The sequence below is a fragment of the Triplophysa rosa genome, linkage group LG14, assembly GCF_024868665.1.
Source record: "Triplophysa rosa linkage group LG14, Trosa_1v2, whole genome shotgun sequence".
In the NCBI taxonomy this organism is placed as follows: domain Eukaryota; kingdom Metazoa; phylum Chordata; class Actinopteri; order Cypriniformes; family Nemacheilidae; genus Triplophysa; species Triplophysa rosa.
Window position 1 is genome coordinate 18,022,545 of NC_079903.1, and position 19,746 is coordinate 18,042,290.

At 37.0% G+C, this 19,746-nt stretch overlaps 2 protein-coding genes across 3 annotated transcripts in view; one reads left to right on the forward strand and one right to left on the reverse strand.

Moving 5' to 3' along the window:
* Nucleotides 1–9,474, reverse strand: part of rsrc1 (arginine/serine-rich coiled-coil 1) — a 105,800-nt gene extending 96,326 nt beyond the window's left edge. Inside the window, exons 1-3 of the mRNA XM_057350496.1 lie at nucleotides 9,376–9,474; nucleotides 8,748–8,937; nucleotides 5,146–5,265 (exon numbers count right to left, since the gene is read on the reverse strand). Of these exons, the coding sequence (XP_057206479.1) occupies nucleotides 5,146–5,265; nucleotides 8,748–8,902 (275 nt within the window). The 5' untranslated portion in view covers nucleotides 8,903–8,937; nucleotides 9,376–9,474. The remainder of the gene's footprint in view (nucleotides 1–5,145; nucleotides 5,266–8,747; nucleotides 8,938–9,375) is intronic.
* Nucleotides 9,475–11,177: 1,703 nt separating this feature from the next.
* shox2 (short stature homeobox 2) lies at nucleotides 11,178–16,826 on the forward strand. Of its 2 annotated transcripts, none has more exons than XM_057351219.1 (5): nucleotides 11,178–11,823; nucleotides 12,820–13,028; nucleotides 14,793–14,850; nucleotides 15,115–15,203; nucleotides 15,572–16,826. In XM_057351219.1, the coding sequence occupies exons 1-5, from the start codon at nucleotides 11,574–11,576 to the stop codon at nucleotides 15,824–15,826; spliced, it is 861 nt and encodes a 286-aa protein (XP_057207202.1). In that variant the 5' UTR covers nucleotides 11,178–11,573; the 3' UTR covers nucleotides 15,827–16,826. The 2 variants fall into 2 exon arrangements, with proteins under 2 accessions (XP_057207202.1, XP_057207203.1); XM_057351220.1 differs by having other exon boundaries at nucleotides 11,554–11,823; nucleotides 15,536–16,826.
* Nucleotides 16,827–19,746: the final 2,920 nt, after the last annotated feature.

Consider the following 19,746-nt stretch of genomic DNA (forward strand, 5'->3'; position numbering starts at 1 on the left):
TTTAAGACAAAAGCACATGAGAGATCTCTGATTCAAAAACAACCTGCTTACATTGGTAATGGTAAATAAAAACAAAGTTATGAGGGTGATGAAAAACAAAAGGCAACAGCCTATATAATAATAGACAGATAAAAAGAAAAAAGCTAAATGTTGAAGAAGAGCTTTGTAGAGGTGTATTAAACAGTCAACAAGTACATTTAGTATTGCAACAATGTGAGACAGTACAATAACAACCGATCCACTGTCAACCAAAATTAAAGCCACGCCATTTTCCTTATATGATATCTAATATAAAACACCCAGCCAAGTACTGTACTCCAGCAATAAACCTTACAGTAAAGATCTAAATGACCAGGGGCCTCATTTATAAAAAACTTTGCATAGATTTCATCCTTAAAGTGTGCGCACACAAAAGTTTTCAGATTTATAAAACCATGCGTAGGCCAGAACCTGTGCATAATTCCCTTTTTTAAAGGTGCCGTTCCAATTTTCAAACTTTAGTAAGTGTGTAATGTTGCTGTTAGAGCATAAATGATACATGCAAAATGATAAAGCTCAAAGTGCAATGCCAAGCGAGATATTGTCTATAACAGAATTCGCTTTTCAAGGACTACAGAGAACGGCTGGAATCGGACTGCAGCCCTCTACTTCCCGGGTACATGACGTCACTGTTCTGAGTTTTTGAATAACCTCTGCCCACAGGAATACGCCAAAACAGGGGCGAGGCCTTCCTTAGAGAAGAGGAAGAGCCGCTGGAGTTGTGAATGGTCACCATTGTAAACCTTTGACTGAGCTGCGCGCTTAATTACTTTCACTTTCATCACAGTCCTACAGCTGTTAATAAGAATTTAGCTACGAGACATGATGAAGATATGAGCCAATGGACCGCTCCACCACTGGATCGCACGGGTCCACATATGAAAGTGCGCACCGTTGATCGTTGTTCTCGCTAAAAAGTTTTTTATATACATTACATATAAAACACAAGTTCTGCAATTTAGGAATTAAGCCCGGATCACACAGAAGTCTTTTTGGTTGACTTTCTGAAAAGAGCCCGTTTTGTTCATCTCATTTTCCGACTGCTATAAAAAAAACAGAAACGTGGAGTGGTAAACGGCACACTAGAATCCACAACATTCGATTATTTGTTTGTTTATTTATTTATCAGGGCCAATGAGAGTAAAATTCCCCATTGAACTGACCTAATCTTCTTTCCTGGAATATTTCCATTCGGCAGTTATTCTTCTCATCCCTGTAAATAATATCTTCCGTTCCTTTTTTTTTTGGTTTGTTTATTCTCTTTTCCCATTCTTGTATTCTTTATTTGGCATGGCACTTGCTCATATCCTGTCAGCGTATCAATCAAACAGAGCTGTCCACTCAATGCACACCTGCTTTATCAGTTTGCCTCATCCCAAGCGCCATTACTGGACCCAAACCTTTTTAACACGACAGTGACAGATAGTAGGCCCAAGACAGGCAACCGGTTTCACTCGGTTTAGCCCACAGTCACCCCAAACAAAAAATACTTTAGTAAAAATGAGCCTATCTTCACTAATAAGGGTGACTCTGAATTTGGTTAGCCACATTTGTAAATAACATGTTGAGAAATAACTGGTCACCACATAAAAAAATATGAAAAGGGAGCGAAAGACGTTCTCCGAGAAACATTACGTTCTTTTGCAAAACTTCTGAATTTCCCCAAGCATATACAGTCTCTGAAAACTTTTGTGATCGCAAAGAATATTTTGCATTCCCTCAAGAAGTAGGTCATACCCTTCTGCTCGCTCTCGCTAGAAGGAATTACATCATTCTTCCTTATTTAGCATTTGTTCATATGCATGATCAACATAATGAGGAGATAATCACGTTTAATATGGTCTAAATACACTCTTAAAAAAAAGGTGCTTCAAAAGGTTCTTTGATGCCATAGAAGAACCTTTTGGTTCCATAAAGAACCTTTAACATCTGAAGATTATAAAAAAGGAAGAAAGAACCTTTGGCTGAATGGTTCTTTGTGGAACCAAAAATGGTTCTTCTGTGGCATCACTGTGAAGAACCTTTTAAGAGTGTACAGAGAGCCCTACATTGCAATAATTTGACCACTTTTAACATGATAAAGTAATGAACTGGCTGCTTTAACATCAGGAAATTTTCGTATGCGTTTTTTCGTATTTGGCTCTCGTTTGTACGGTGTCTCTGAATTGTTAAAAAAGGCCACTCAAAATGCTTGAAGGATGCGAAAAACGCAGAAAATCGAATCCGCTCCAAAAAATTTTATGACGGGCGAAAATATCAGAGGCAGTGTGTAAATGTGATTGACAACGTGAGGTCGCATTTATTTTTTAACGTGCGGAAATTTCGGATGCAAATTTCGGACTCAATGTGCAATGGGTTTAAGGATTAGAGCAAGTCAAATTGTGAGCATTTCCAAAACTGCAGCTCTTGTGGGGTGTGCCCAGTCTGCAGTGGTCAGTATCTAAAAAAGGTGGTCCAAGGAAGGAACATTAGTGATCCGGCGACAGGGTCATGGCGACCATGGCTCATTGATTCACTTGGGGGGGGGGCCAGTGCTGGCTTCTGTGATCCGATCCAACAGACGAGCTACAGTAGCTCAAAACAGTGAAGAAGTTCATACTGGTTCTGATGAAAGGTGTCAGAATACACAGTGCGTCACAGTTTGTTGCGTACACTCTTCTCTTGCCATAGAAGAACCATTTTTGGTTCCACAAAGAACCATTCAGTCAAAGGTTCTTTAAAGAACCATCTCTTTCTTACTTTTTTATAATCTGAATATTCAGATGGCATCAAAGAACCTTTTGAGGCACGCATTTTTTTTAAGAGTGTGTGTATGGGGCTGCAAAAGGGGGGCCAACGGAATAATAGGAAGGTGGTCATAATGTTACGCCTGATCGGTGTTTTTATATATTCCGAAAGCAACACTGCAGTTTCACAACACCAAAACAAATGAAAAGCTGAAATCAAACGGACTCAAATACCCTGAACCTCAATGAACAAATTAGCCAGCACAAGTGAATGATATCATTACCATGGAACACAGTATGGGAGACATGCTATTAGCCCTGTTTATCTGCGTTGATTCAGTGCCGGTTTAAATGAATGACTTCCACCCATATTTGAGTGATATCCTACTGTGAAACTCAAGTAAACAGAGTCTTTAGCATGCATATATTACGAAAACCGTCTCGACACTTCTGAAGCATTTAACACACTCATTAACACACATTTGCAATGGTAATTAAATAGCCCTTTTTTAAAATAAAAATAAGGCCTTAAGTTCATCTTCCTGATTCACGATGTTTATAGCATCATGTCTTATGTAACAAAAATTCTACGAACAGCCAAAGGATAGTTATATTTTAATTGCATTAATTCACCAACCTAACATTTTTCTTCAAAGCACCAAACAGGATCGAGGACAGATATGTGGATTGACCCAAGGGTGCTTGTGCCAGTATTTAATTAAAACATACAAAAATAACAATAATCCCAACAAATAACCCCTGTAATGAGTGTGAGTGTGCATATGCACAGGACAAGCAGCTGTGAGATTGAGTGGCTCTGTGAACAGAAGGTCTTAAACGGTGACCTGTCATACGCTAATTAGCTGAGCACTCATTATCATTTGAGTCCAATTATAGAGAAAATTATTCTGTTGCCGATGATGTGGCCAACATGTTAAGTGTTTGTTTTATAAATGACAAATTAGAGTCAAAGTTTCTTTGAAAATAAATGAACAGATACCACATTTTTTAGTTTGTCCTGACTAAGTGATGCTTGCCCATCTAAGACCCTTAAAATAATAGTTCATCAAAATCTAAAAAATACCATAATTTACTCAACCTCATACCAGCCCAGACATATATGACTACCTTTCTTGAGTTGAATCCCAAATGAATAATTTCACATTTTAATGCTGTCATGTAACTTCTTACATGGGGCAACACTTTTCCACCTTAAAATAAAATTATTATTATTATTTCAGTGGTGTTGCTTTAAGAAGCACATTCGGCTATCACTGCAGTCTAATCCAAATGACTGGTGCGGCAAAATATGTGTTCTGAAGCTAAATAATATGTTTGTGAGAGAAAACATTCATATTTTGTTAATATATTATAAGTTATTTGAGACTGTCCTACAAAAGCGACCCTATGGATCAGGGTTTCCCAAACTGGGGGTCGCGAACCCCTGGTGGTTCGTGAAGGAATTGCAATGGGTTTGTGTGTTGATACAGTACACTGTATCGCTACCAGTGTTGTTTCCATCACTTTAAAAAATAGCGGATAAAAATAAATGTTTTTTGAAGATAATCATGCAAATGTTGTTAAAATATATATTTTTCAATATATAAACTATAAACAGACTACACTACGGTTGCTCGATATCAACGTCACCACTACCAAGCCTCCGACAACTTTCTCAAACTTGATAAAAAACGTATTTCCTGGTGAGTAATTACTCCGTGAATGAATCCCCAACAATGATTTTAGACATATAAAAATATTTAGAGGTTTTGTTAGCCACACACGTCATTTCAGGCGATTCAGGTCTGATTTTGAATAACTTATCCTGTTGTTTTAGGTTTTTGCCATGGTGTCAGTTCAGTAGTGGTATCACAAAGACCTATTTTTGTATTGTTACAGCACTAGTGTGGAATGTAGATGGATTGTAAAAATGTAAAAATACTTCATAATTCGAAGAATCATGACTAACTTTAGGCCATGTCCACACAAACACGGGTATTTTCAAAATGACTGCTTTTTCTGTGTGGTTTTGGCCGTTTGTCCACGCAAACGCAGTTTCAGGTCACTGACGCCAAACATTTTTGAAAACTCAAAAAAAATTCTGGTTGTAGCATTGTCATGTGCGTAACCGGAGTTTTAGCCTACTGGAACCGGTGGTAACCTTTTTTCAGGCTTCGGATTGGCCAACATGGCTTAACAGTTATAGCGGCACCTGTTGGTTTGGCACGCTATTGACAGCACTTGTTTTTGTGTTTCTTTATGTGGACTAAGATTTTTTGAAAACGAAGGAAGAAAAACTCTGTTTATAAAAATACCCGTGTACCAGTGGTAAGGAACAATTTCATTTAAATTTTATTTTTGTCAGTTTGCTTGTTCTTACCTTCTATTTCGACTGCGAGATCTATGGGACCAATTGCTGCGCCCTCCCCTGTCTCTGCTATGGCTCCGCCTCCTGTGGCTCAGGTCTTTGGAGGAGCTACTGCTAGAGCGATGCCTGCGCCTGGAATATCAGGAACAAGGGTCCATTAAACACACATATACACCTGCAGTGCAAAGTGTTTGTTTGCATTACTACTGCAGCTTAATTTCCTCCTAAAGAGTTATATTAGGAGCTGTAATAGCTATATTTCAGCATTATACTTTAAAAAGCGAGTTCGCCAGTGTGAATGCACATTGTGATCAGAACGGCTCGCAAACGAATGACTCATTTGAACCAATTTGTTTAAACAGAATATAAGAGATTAGTGAAACATTCAAAGCTCAGTGAACCACAAGAGAATGCAGGATGTGAATGAGCTTTGCTCATATAGTAAGACTGGCTAATTAAGTTGGCTAATTAAGTTGGCTGAAATGCTAGTTGAAAAGGATAAAAAGCTTTATTTGATTAGGGCTGCCTAACGATTAGTCGCGACCAATAAAGTTTGCAGAATAAAGTTTTTGTTTCCATAATATATGTGGGTGCACTGTGTATAATAATTATGTATGTATAAATACACACACATGCATGTATATATTTAAGAAATATTTGCATGTGTATACACATTTTTATTTTTATATATAATTTATATTATATATAAATATTTAATATATAAATATATTTTTTTCTTAAAATTATACATGCATGTATATCTATATATACAAAATTATAATACACAGTGCACCCACATGTTATGTAAACACAAACTTTTATTCTGCAAGCGATTAGTCGAGACTAATCATTAGCAGTGTTGCCACAGTTACTTTGAAAAAGTAATCTCATTACTGATTACTCCTTTAAAAAGTAACTTGGTTACTTTACATATTACTTTATTTTAAAAGTAACCAAATTAGATTACAAGTTACTTTATCAGTTACATTCAGCAGCTGCCGACAACACCCCCGCCGCCTCAACATAAAAATGACAACCGGTTTTGCCAACACTCACTTTATTGGAAGTGTATTTTTAACAGTAATGTCAACAATGTATCTCCTGACATTTTAAGTTGAACTTAAAAACTATTTCCTGTTCTGTGAGGCACCTCGGCATTGACAGTAGTAGGGATCTTGTTTATTATGGCACGAAACGAGGGTGAGTCAACTGTGTTTAAGGGCAGCATTTCCTCTACAACATACTGCCCAACCAACTTCTTCAACTCTCCCCCAGTTGGTTTTGCACCGAAGTCCAGCTTTTGTTGTTTGGGTGGTGGGGGACCTCCTGCTCTCTGCTTCGCACCACCTGGTGGGACTTGCTCTGTAAATTTGACTGTGCAGTGCTGCGACTCCAAATGTTTCTTCAAATTTGACGTAGTGTTTTTGTAGCTAGATAGCACTTTGTCGCCAGCACAGAGTGTACAACGAACCTTAATATTGCCATCTTTAGCTGACACAAACTCAAAATAGTGACTGTATTTCCAGCTAGAAAACGCGCATCTCTCTCCTCCCTCCATTGTTGTTTACGTTTGTGTCGCTGCATGGTAGGGGCTATTACACGTGAATTGTCCTCATGCTGAAAACGTGACTTGTCGCATACGTGACTTCACTCCCTGAGATGCAAGAAGAAAGCAAAAAATACATATTTTTACTAAGGAAAATGACAAAAATAGTAACGCACAGTGACTTGGATAAGTAACTTTAATCTGATTACTGGTTTGGAAATAGTAACGTGTTAGATTACTCGTTACTGAAAAAAGTGGTCAGATTAGAGTAATGCGTTACCGGCATCACTGATCATTAGGCAGTCCTATATTTGATTTAAACAACTTTACTGTTTGTTTGAATAGATGTTTTAAGTTATTCATTGTCATTTTTATCTCATTTTTAGAACTTTTATATGTTGTTTGTAAAGTGTTTGGTTAAGCTACTTAAAGGCACAGTAGGTCTACACATGCGTGTGTACAAGATTGGATGGCCCCACCTCCGCCTCATTTTGAGCCAGGAAAAACCATGCCTTTCATTGCTGTAACCCTTAAAACGAGACTGCCAGAGGGTTACTGTAAATGCATGTGCCCTCTGTGCACCGTTTTACTGATGCCACGGGCGTGGCGGTTGCGCTGATGGCTTGGGCCCGTCATCGTTGCTTTGCAGCTATATTTTACTTTTTTTTTGCTTGTTTTCAGAAATAATCTGCAGGGACTCTATTCTTTGCAAATGTGTACCAGAAGTTAAAGGAATAGTTCAAAAACTGGTCCCCTTGACTTGACTTGACTTGACCATTAATAATTTTTATTCCTACTTGTCAATGGTACCATTACAAAAGAGCATTTGTACTTCTATTAGCTGTGACAGAACCTGTCGAGAGCAATGAGAAAAAAACTATAGTGGACAAAAAGGTCTTGCGCACCAACGCCTCACGTCGTTTACGAAAATACTACAACACCCTACAACACGCAAATTGTGCCAAAATCAGGCTGAATTCATGGAATGCAAAGCGTGCATTAGAGACACTTTCAAAAGGCAAATCACAATGGCAAGGCCATTCCTGTGCCATGAATAAATAAAATGTTTATCTTGAAATCCTAATTCAATTTATTATGCATTTCTGCATCAGATGCTGCCTAAATCAGTGACATACATCTAAAGCTTGTGCATCAGAATTCTCTGTGCAGAACTGTCAAAGCACTTTAGGGCAAACCTTATATTACGCCCACTGTGCTGTATGAAGTAGCAAATTAGATGAACAGTTTGAGCAAAAGTTTACATCCCCCTTGCAGAATCTGGAAAAGGCTGAAATTTAGGGAAAAATAAGAGGAATTTTGAAAATTAAGGTTTATTTTTAATTTAGTACTGCCCCGAGCAAGTCATTTCACAGAGAAATGTTAACATAAAGTTCACACCAAAGAATAATAACAAAATTTCTAAAAATAGCCCAGGTCAAGTTTACATCGCCCTGATTATTAATAGTGTATGATGTTATCTGCACAATCAATGACAGTTTTTATGTTTTGTCATCGTTGTTTAAGGGTTTCTTGTTTGTCCTGAGTCATTAAACTGTCCACTGATCTTCAGAAAAATCATGCAGGTCCTCCAGAATCTTTGCTTTTTCAGCATTTCTGTAAATATCATTCATGTCAAGCAGTAATTGTATGATGTTGGGATTCATCTGTTTACATTGAGGACAATCAAGAGACTCATACTATTACAAGAATAGATAGAAACATTCAGTGATGCTCATGAAGGCAACACCATTCATTAAAGTCATGGGTGTAAACCTCTTTTGGTGTCAATTGTTTATATTTCATTGCCTGAGAAACATATACCGTATGTATTTGTATAGCTTCTGAAAGACATTACTAAATAAAAAAATAAGACTCATAAACGTAACAATAACAATTTGCACCAGTTGTCCTTTTCAGTGGTTTACACCAACCTGAATAAAAAAAACACAGAGTGTACCAAAGTGCTGTACAATTCCATACAGTAATACAATATAAAATACAATAAAATAGAAGAAAAAATATACTATATCAACTATGTAAAACAAATATGTAAGATGTCCTATTCTACCTCCTGTTTGTATCTCTGGCTCTCTCTCTGGAGTGTTTGCTGCGGCTGGTCACTCTGCTGCCCGAGGAGCTGCTGGAGGAGGAAGATCGCTGTCTGTGCCTCCTTTTCCTCCTGCTCCGACTGTTGTCATCACTGTCTGAAGAGTGACGACCCATGCTCACTTCTGGATGAAGGAATGTAGAGTAGAAAACTGTAGAAAACAAAAATATGTTTATTAAAGTTTAGCTGCACTCATGGTTAAATGTCAGTCTCTTAAAGATTTGTGCAGTTGTACGGACTGAAAATGAAACACAGACAACGTAAAAGCATGACTAGTTGAAGCATGAACACCATGACTGGCTTACTACTTTTAATTGAATAACTATTAAATTACAATTTCTGCTGATCGTGCTACAATTTTTTTTCATTACAGAAATTAACTGAAAGAATAATGAGACCGTGGGAGCTACATCCTTTTTCAATACAATACAATAACAAAACTCTGCCGCCCACATTGCTGTACCAGCTTGCCTGCATAAACTCTCTCTCATCTCTAACGCAAGCCATGCGCCGAATGCAGTCGATGTTAGAGTATATGTATGCGTGTGAGTGTAGAAATTCAGATCTACATTAAGCTATACAGTCTTACCAAATTACTACGCGCTCCTATCTTGTCACAACTCAGAGAACGCCGCCATAAGCCGCTGAACAGACTCTAGTAATCGATCCGGAGCACGTGGATGTAGGGATGCTGCAGGCTTTACAATCAAACACAGATCGGTCTTTGCTTGTAAGGATCGCGCAAGATAAGTGTGAAATGCGCATTTTATTATTTTATTCAAATAATATATGTTCACCTGTGGTGAAAAACTGCAAGCTGATAAATAATATTTAGCCATGGAGAAGGCTTTAAAGAAATTTCGTCAACTTAATTTTGAACATTTGGACCAAAACACTGAGAATATGAATGAATAAAAATAACATGTTACAGAGATTTTGTTTTGCTGACAGGGTATAACGAATCGTGTAAAATCATCTAGTTCAATGATCAGAGAACATGCTCGACTAAGCGAAGTGTCTAACTGGCGTTTTCTTGTATTCTCTTTTGTACAGAAAATACACGATACAATCTCACCTATTTCTTGAAGATCAATTAAACATAATTCTGTTATTTTAACCTACAAGCAAACTAAATCATTAAATATGACAAATGCATGTGCAAAGGCAGCCTATTATTTGGAAACGTTACAGCTACCCTCGAGTTAATATTATGGCTGCTTATTGAATATATTTTTCTCACCTGTTTTAGGACTAAATTTAATTTTATTCTTTAAGAAAAGCTAAGAACAAATTAAACAACAGTACACTGATGGTGTGGTGGTTATTATTATTATTATTATTATTAAAGATTGATTTTTATTGGGTGGCTCGGTGACACACTTTATTTATTGAAAATCCAAAAAGGGGATTCGAGTGGCTATTTAAATACGTGAATTAACGGAGCACAGAAATAAGGCAAAATAGGTTCGAAGAACATATTGCGTTATAAAGGTATTTAGGCTATTATAGGTAAAATGTAAAGTATTTCCAATAAAGGCGATGCAGTTTTTCTTTGCATGTCCTAGGTTGCATTATTTTACTTTCAATTAGCTCTTTATCCCCAAAAGATATGTATTTGCCTTCGCAGATAATTAACCATTAGGTCCACAGTAAGTGTCTACAATTAACAATTTACACGTTCAAAAATATTGAACAGCTGTTGGGGACAACATTATAGGCTATAGAATCAGCTGTCCTCTAAAAACGGCTTTAAACTTGCAAATGGTAAACATATTACTTTTCTGATTACAAAATATATTTGTTTCTTTATTAGGCTACTTCGCACTTGTTTTTGTATAATGTTTATTTTGTTATTAATAAACACCTATTTTTTACATATCGTTTTAAGATGCAATGCCCACAGAACCGTCTTAAACACACAAATTTAAGCTTCAACTAATAGTTATCGAATTTATCTGAATTGCTAAATTGGTCTATTGACATTTAAAATCGTTATTAGCCTAATAGCCTACTATTCATGATTGTAGTGTGTCTATTATAAATAAATGAATAATCAGTGACAGTGCTTACCAAAAGAAGACACGATAAGAAGCATTTCTGATAGGCAACATGTCGAGATATTTAATAATGCCAATCGAGTAGTATTCGGCGTTGTAGTTATTTTCTGGAAATAATAAATGTTTATTTCCCCTTGACATTTGAAGTGTGGATCAAATTTCATTGATGTTGACCATGTCACTTGCATGATCACAGCGCACATTTATTTCTCTCCTGTTCTTCGCGCTATCTCTGTCATGGTGTCTTTTTTCCAACTCGGATCAAAGATTTGAAGAGCAAATGCTCATGTGCATGTGCGCCCTCATCATTTTCAGCCCCACCTCAGCAGAGCTCCCCACCAACATCATCATCCGGTGTTTCCAAACTCGAACCGGTCCGCGTTTAATGACATTAATTTGCTCCTCTTGTCAATCTTGGATTAATGGCCAATAGCAGCAGTGGAAGGGTAACGTGGATCTGAAGGGCAGATAAGGTTTTTCCCCCGCCTCCACAGGAAGAGACTTGTGGTGAGGGGAGGCAATGTACGGGCAGAAGCTTTGAAAGTATAAATAGTGCGACTTCAATAACGGATCGGCAGCAAGTCTGTACACTCTGCAACACGAGGGATTGTGAAAAATCACAACATCTCGCGTTTTAGGCCGGCAGAGAGAAGCAGAGTTGATGTCCTATGGTAGACTGCTAAGGATCTAAAAGGAAGATTGTGTGCTTTTCTCTTTCTTGTGGGCAGTGATGGAAGAACTTACCGCGTTTGTGTCCAAATCATTTGATCAGAAGGTGAAGGAAAAGAAGGAGGTAATCACATACCGGGAGGTACTGGAGGCCGGTTCGGTAAGAAATAGGGAGAGCCTGTCGGTGGAACAGGTTCGCGAGGAGGTGAACGGTATGACGCGGGGCACCGCGCGGCAATCGCCGGTCAGGGAAGCGGACCTGACAGTGTCAGAGAAAAGCAGGGACGCGATAAGTCCCAAACTTATAGAGGGTAAGTGTTGCCTTACTTGAACGTATTTCAGTTTATTCTACATAGTTTGTTCATTCGTCATAAATGAACCTGAATTCACCATATTTGTTAATTTATGTTTTCGCTACCTCTACCGTCTGAAGTCTTTCGCAATATATATAGCCTATTTTGGCTATAGGTAGCCAACAACACAGAAAAATGTAGGCTAAATAATTTTGATACAACACTAATCACTGCAATAATGTTTGGAAACATTACAAACTTAACATAAACTAAACAAAGTTTGGCGATAAAATCAATAGACGATAAATTATTATTATTAATTTTCAGTAAGTATCGGTTACTTATTAAGTTGGCCTATTGTAGCTAGTCATTGTTCTATTATTATAGTACTTATTAAGAACTACAGTCACATTTTCTGCATTTTCTGTTACTATTTAAAATAATTATTATAGGCTTAGTTTGTTTAGTTTGATGTTAATCAAAGTGAGAGAAAAAAGTGAGATATCTAAAAGAAATGGGCTACATTAAACAAGCTTCTGTACTGCTAACCATAGAATTAAATGACTGAAAAAATAAAACAAAGAAAGTATGGGCCAGTGCATTATTAAGCGACAGTCGTTTGATGTAGGCTAGATAACATATAAAACGAGCAAAATAACAGGCATAGTAATAATAATAATTGTGACATCGTCATTTTTCGTATCGTTATATACATTATATACATTATAAATTAAACAAATGCTGCCTGTTAAATATAGCCTAATCATTATTTTGACAAAGTGAGTTTTAATTTGCGCAGTTTAATTATTGTTGTTTATCACTATTTGCATTGAACCTTTTTTTGCCGAGGATAATAATCTCATCCAGTGGAAAGAGAAAAAACAGGCATATGGATAATTCATAAATAATTAAAGAGCGCTGTGTTGGACCAAATATCCGCGACCGACATCAGTGGGCATATACAGCTCTCCTTTAGTAGACATATTGTTCATTTCAATTTTGTGGTGTTTTCAGCTAATACAGATATGAAAGAGCGCAAAGAGGATTGTAAGCCTCTGGAAGACGAGACGCAGACTAAAATCAAGCAGAGACGGAGTCGGACTAACTTTACCCTGGAGCAGCTGAACGAGCTGGAGAGACTGTTCGACGAGACGCACTATCCGGATGCTTTTATGAGAGAGGAGCTAAGCCAAAGACTTGGGCTGTCAGAGGCCAGAGTACAGGTCAGGGTCATAATGCCTATCTGCATGTGTGCTGTATATTTCTGTATTTCATATTTCTGCGGTTTCTGTTACAAAAATTTGAGCCAATAACACATGCATAATATTCTAAATAGTCTATGTATACATTTATAAATATAATTGTATTTATTAACAGCACCACAAAATATATTCAGTGCAAAACTAATGACATCATTTTCATATTTAAATGTATTACTGTACAGTATTTGCTGCACGAAAGTGTATAGGCTAGACGAATATAAAATAACGCAATAGTTACTTTTAGTGGCATTGATGGTTCAGGCCAAGTACTGATCATTATAATGACTAGACTACATTAACATTTGTTTATTTAACAGAATCCATATACCTACCTCGACGAGATTAATTAAATATATAATCTTATTTTGTATTTAGGAGATTAAATCAATATATTTACTATAGGCTATATTTACAATATAAACACTGGCAAAATAAAAATGATTTAAATGCATTTAAAATAAAATCAATAGGCTAATTAGCCTATATAACAATTACATATTCAGAATATATATATATATATATATATATATATATTGTTATTCATTTGCTGTTTTTGTAACACGGACATTGGCTTTTGTAATTTTTAAAGCCGATGAAGTATTATGAAAAAGAAAAACTTCTCTGATTCGTACGCGTTGGCCCTGCAGGCAACATCTGTAGTGTGTTTTTAGCATGGGGAAGACCATCTGCACAGAAACATAATAAGGCTCAATCTATGTGTAACGAGAGACGAGCAACTGAGCCGAATAATGACATTCAAAGTAGACATTGGCTCTGATGTGATTGATCAGGAAAAAAAACAATATCTTATTTCGTTCTTTTTATCTATTCATTCCTTGGGTGGGGATCTATAATTCACTCTTTTGAATATACCGGTCCTTTTAAAATAGGCTCAACAGACCTCCCCTGAAAAAGTTAAAGCAGCGTCTCTTTTGGAGATTTTATAAAGCGCATTGTCCCAAGCAAGGCCGGCGGATTTACATAAATTATCTATCATTTTTACTCAAATAAAGATCTGATGCTCTTTCCATTTTCAGGAGTATTCACAGGCAAGGCCACACTGCTGGCTCAAAGACTTCTCTTGCCATTTTAGGAACAAAGTCATATTGCCTGGTCATACCTCCCGTTAAAGAAATGGTATTTTGATTTTCTTTCCAGTGACAGTATCATACAAATCAGGGTAGGGTGAATTAAATATATAATTATGGTATTGGAATAATTTGTTTGAATTTTAACGTTATATCCATAACGCAAATAAAATAAAATAAAATTACCGATGTCGTCAAACGGTTGTTTTGACAGTCATTAAACTGAAAGCAATCAGTATCACAAACTTTCTTACAGACATATGCAATTAATATTCAATTTTATTTTGTCCAAGCCTGTAATGCTATAGGTCATTGTTATCTGAGTCCGTTTGGGATTTAGAGACTTTAATCCCTATAAAGAAGAAACCACTGCAGAAAAATATAATATAGCCTATAATGGCCCTATTTCAGAAGCATTTTTAGATCGAGCTCATTTTTTTTTTTTTTTTGCTTTGCCCCTTTTATGTCAGTTCATTGCTCTTTCGTTCAAAAAGCGCGATCATTAAAATATGCGCTTAAGCTTCATGAATATTTCAGAAGTCCTAAGGGAGACACAGTTTTGCTGGGATTGTTGTTATTTGGGGAGGATTTACACGTGCCCTCAACAGCAGCTGTCAATCAGTTTTTCTTGTTTCAGGTTTGGTTTCAGAACCGACGGGCCAAGTGCAGAAAGCAGGAAAATCAATTACATAAAGGTGGGTTTACACTTTTCCGAATATCAAAACGTTATTATTTTTGTAAGTAGGCTAAATTATTGGATCTATCTCGAAGGGTACAGCATAAAATATGAAAATCCTGAGTGTGGTAAATAGTTTCTTCATAGCTGGTGTAAATTACATTTTTTTAATATGTTATTTTAATGTGCAGCTGCTTTTTACATGCTGGGTAATTCGTGAGGCATATAATTAATTCGTGCATATAGATCCAATTAATGAAAACTCAATGTCTTCTCTTTTTAGGGGTTCTCATTGGAGCAGCGAGTCAATTCGAAGCGTGTCGTGTCGCGCCTTACGTCAACGTGGGAGCTTTGCGCATGCCATTCCAACAGGCAAGTGACTTTGAAAAGACCAAAGCCGAGGTGTCCCTGCGGAGGCTTTGCGCAAACAGTTCAATCTTGGGTCGCCTTATATCAAGTTATTCATCAATGTCACCATAACAGATAGATTTTTTTCATTGCCAAACAAATGCTACTTGGTATGTTTTACCAGTTTGTCTTCATATTATGGGGAGCAAAGTTTTCAACACCTATACAGGTGTATACAGAATACAGGTGTCAGTCATGATGATGAATGCAATTGATCCAGTGTCCAGTAACAGCTCTGCTTAGTCTCTCTTAAGTTAACGTGTTTCTCCCCTTTCTCCCCACTCGTGCGTCCATAGGATAGTCATTGCAACGTGCCGCCCTTCTCCTTTCAGGTGCAGGCGCAGCTGCAGCTGGACAGCGCCGTAGCGCACGCGCACCATCACCTGCACTCGCACCTGGCGGCCCACGCACCATATATGATGTTTCCAGCTCCGCCATTCGGATTGCCCCTGGCGACGCTGGCGGCGGAATCAGCCTCCGCAGCTTCGGTGGTGGCAGCAGCTGCCGCCGCGAAAACCAACAAAAACTCTAGCATCGCGGACCTGAGACTGAAAGCAAAAAAACACGCGGCGGCGCTGGGCCTGTGACGTCAGAACGCATCGCGTCTCCAGCAATGGTGGCTTATTGAAGGAAAACATCAGAATGAAAAACATTATTTATGTTTCTTATGAAGGACGTAATAAAAGGCGAGCTATTTATAAGATGACACGAACTGTTTAGTGGAAAACCTCTGCGTGGATTCCTTTGCGCGACAGAGGGACGTGAGCAGCTCTAAAATGCTGATCTGCAATACAGAAAGCTGAACTTTTATTGAACTTTTGCAGAATGGAAAAGCAAGAGACAAGCTGAATCTGAATATACTGATATATGGCAGCTGGGACGATTGTTCGACTGTTTGCGTGACAAAGCGACTTTAATACTTTAATGAAAATAAAGAGGCTGGCCTCGTTTTATTTGCAACAGATTTTCTCTGTGGATATTTGTGAACTATTACATAACTACTAGCTACATTGATGTTACGATCGAGGGTTCTCACTTTTGTTATATCAACATGAAAGCTCCAGTGTTACACATGCGCTTCTCTCCTCATGGATAATGACACGCGAGTCAGTAGGAACTGATCACTGAGTGAATAGGTCTAATCGGTTTATTATTTAAAAAGTGTCCGATACAGCCCATTCCAAATGTGCCCAATTCACTTTTAAACAAACCAGGCCTTTACGCTCGGTGTATAAATCAAATTCAGGCAATAAATCCTACCTTATATGGTACAGACACATGTAAAATAGGCCTAATGCCAACAAAATGTTTTTATTTATTTTGTGCTTCATCAAGACCTTGTGGGAACACTCTGGATTCTCTTACCTTTCTTCATCTCGATGTGAAAAACCATGTGAATCATTAAGTGTAATGTTTATGTTTTTATAAGGGTTATAGAATAAACGTGCAAGGATGGGTCTCTGAGAGAAACCATTGGAAGCCATTTTTTATAAAATCTATGATTTTATCATGACTGTGAAACGTGAGCTCACCTTAACACAATGTTTTCGATTTATAAAATAAATGAAAATGTTTTTCTTTAACATCCGTTTTTGTGTTTCATTTGATGTGATCAAATGTTTAATGAAAGCTTTTCAAATCAGAATCACTATTCTACATTCTATATTTGCACTTCATTCCTCTAGAATTGTTTTATTGGCGTCTTATACTTTGATATCTGAAGTTACAGTTATGTGAATAATGAATAGACAATACATTTGACATGAAAATAATTTTTGCTTCCATTATTGTGTCTGATTTAAATATTAAACAGCAACAGTTTAATATTAATTTTAGTGCTGTCAATCGATTAAAAAATTTAATCGGATTAATCACACATTTTCTGTGATTAATCACGATTAATCGCACATAACAATAACATTTTAAAATATACTTTTACATTTTAATAATTTCACATTTAATTTTCAAATTGATGTAGAAACAACATATTTCTTTACCAGCGTCATTTTATGAATGAAAGAAAACATTTTGATATTAGTACTGTAACTGATGTCTCTATTAAATTGATTATTTTAACATTAATTATAGCCATTCAACAATATAATTGAGAGCTATCATGAAATATACAGAAATTGAAGGAAGTTCTCAAACACTTTACAGTCTTTAATGCTAAATTATAAATGAAATGCAGAAGAATTCTCATTAAAGCTACAAAATCACATTGATTTCTTCTTTTCTTTTGTTCTTTGATTAACATTAGTGACAGGAGTCACAGCAGCACGTTTAAGAGCGCGGCCCCTTTAAGAGCTGTCTCAGTACGCAGATCTGACCGTCACCGCACTCCCATTTTCACAACTCTTTGCATTCATTTAAGATTTTATTTTACACTTTGAAGTCTTCCTTAAGAAAATGCTAGACAAAACGGGCTTTCTGACATAATCTTGTATGGTTTTATCCATTCAAGCACGAAAGAGAACTTAACACGGATGTGCTGTCTGACAGAGATTCACCGACGCAGCCTTTAGCCCGTTACTGTACACACCAGACTAGACCTCTCGTTGCGTTTTGCCGCGTCCCACAGTTTAGAAGCTGTCTATCTTCATTGAACGCGACAAAGCAACTGTTTCAAATCGCGCTTAAGTGGTTTAAAAGCCTGTACACGAATAAGAGCGTGATTACATAATGTAACGCTAGACAAAGAATGTCAAAACAAAGGGATGCTGCGTTAATTGCGTTAAATATTTTTCACGCGTTAATTTGAAAAAATTAATCGCATGCGTTGACAGCCCTAATTAATTTGGCTAATTTTTAAGATTGCCAACGAGTTTTCTGGTCTGTCTAGACAGTGAGCAATACATCTCATAGCCCCCACAAGTCCTACTTAATTTTTGCAAAAATATTTTTTTTATTGTGCAAGGGAATTCCTAAACAAAATCAAAACGTAAACATGGAAACTGTAGCACTTTATTTTCTACGTCATGACATAGGCTAACTTGTAGGTTATAGGCATAGCTATTTTGAATATAAGAAATATATAAATACAAGCTTTCGTGACATTCAATCTATTACTTATGCGACTTTCTTTAAATGTTAAAAGTTACTTCGAAGTTTTCATGAAGAGCTTTAGTGCGCATATATTAAATATATGCAGACAGCAATTATCCAGAGTACAATTATCGTCCAGTGTTATAGTGACGAACGATAGATAAATAAAACGATAAACGATTTTACACAAATAATTTTTTACTGATTATTATACTATTAATATATAATATCGTTACTGCTGTTAGATTTATATTTACATTTAATGGTATGGACATTGTATTGTAATGTGTTGCCTTCTAGATTTAAATTTATGGACATCTAAACGGGTTCTCTTGAAAATAAAAAAATGCATGATTTCACTGTGAACATTCCCTCTGGTAAAGGTACTCCCTGATACACAGTAATGTCTTGGGCTATTAATTAATACTGCTTTAACCAATGCCTGGGATAAAGAAGGCTTAAGTATCCTAGTTTGGAGTTGGGCCTTGGACGCCAGCGTTATTGAATTATTGATTCTTGCTGCTGTTTAGTGGAGACAAACTTGTGAATGGGGATTGTTGTGCAGAGGACAAAAGAAGGTGCATGGTATTAAAACGTATGCTTCCCCGCATTATAGCACCAGAAAGAGATGGTCCAATGGACCTTCACTTCTCTCCAAACTCTACATACCTTTCTTAAGTTGGAGTCAACCTGCAAATATGTCATTGAACTAAAGATTTTTCAAAGAAGAACGTGATCCATAATGTCAAAACTATTTAATGTTCTCTTACATTTGTAGCCGTATAAGTGCTCTGTTTTCATTTTGTCAGTGTTAAGCCATATCAGTGGAAATACAGTCTATAAGTGCTGGGAGACAAGAGGATGGGGACACTGAAGTACTCTCTAGATTAATGATGGAGAGAACAATCATCCTCAGACTTTCTTTCCACACTCTCTTCAGACAACAGGCCTCACACCGCTGCTCTGTCTTTCTTAATGTTGGCTCCCCACACTCCCCCTTCTTGTGTTCTCAGACTCGCTTTCCTTTGTCTCTAGTGCTCTCTATTTCCGCAATGCTCTTTAAGAGTGACTCACCAGAGAGGGAGGTTGAACAATTGTTCATTATGGCCTAGAAATGACACTGAGAGTCATTCAAACCCATGTAAATACTGAGCGGTTTATGCCATAATGATATAAGAAACCTATAGCTTTATATAGCCATATACAGCGTCAGGCTCATTTCATGTCCTATCTTATCCAAGCTTCATGACACATTGCTAAATTTACTTAGCCAAGTTAGGTATGTGACAAGTACAATAAGATGATCATTGATCATTTTTGCAAAAAATAATAATGGTAAATGGTCATGTAATAGTGGTAAATTGTTTTTTGTGAACAGACGTTTTTATCATTGAGCAGAGCAAACATGAGTCCGGCCAGTGTACTGTACTTATGTGTAGATATTCATGGTGAGATTGCTGTC

Excerpts from the sequence above, each read along its gene's own strand:
- shox2 (XM_057351220.1), top strand. The coding sequence starts at position 11,574 with ATGGAAGAACTTACCGCGTTTGTGTCCAAATCATTTGATCAGAAGGTG. Across the intron at positions 11,824-12,819 it reads AAGTCCCAAACTTATAGAGG|CTAATACAGATATGAAAGAG; the intron begins GTAAGTGTTGCC and ends TGGTGTTTTCAG. Across the intron at positions 15,204-15,535 it reads TGCGCATGCCATTCCAACAG|GATAGTCATTGCAACGTGCC; the intron begins GCAAGTGACTTT and ends GTGCGTCCATAG.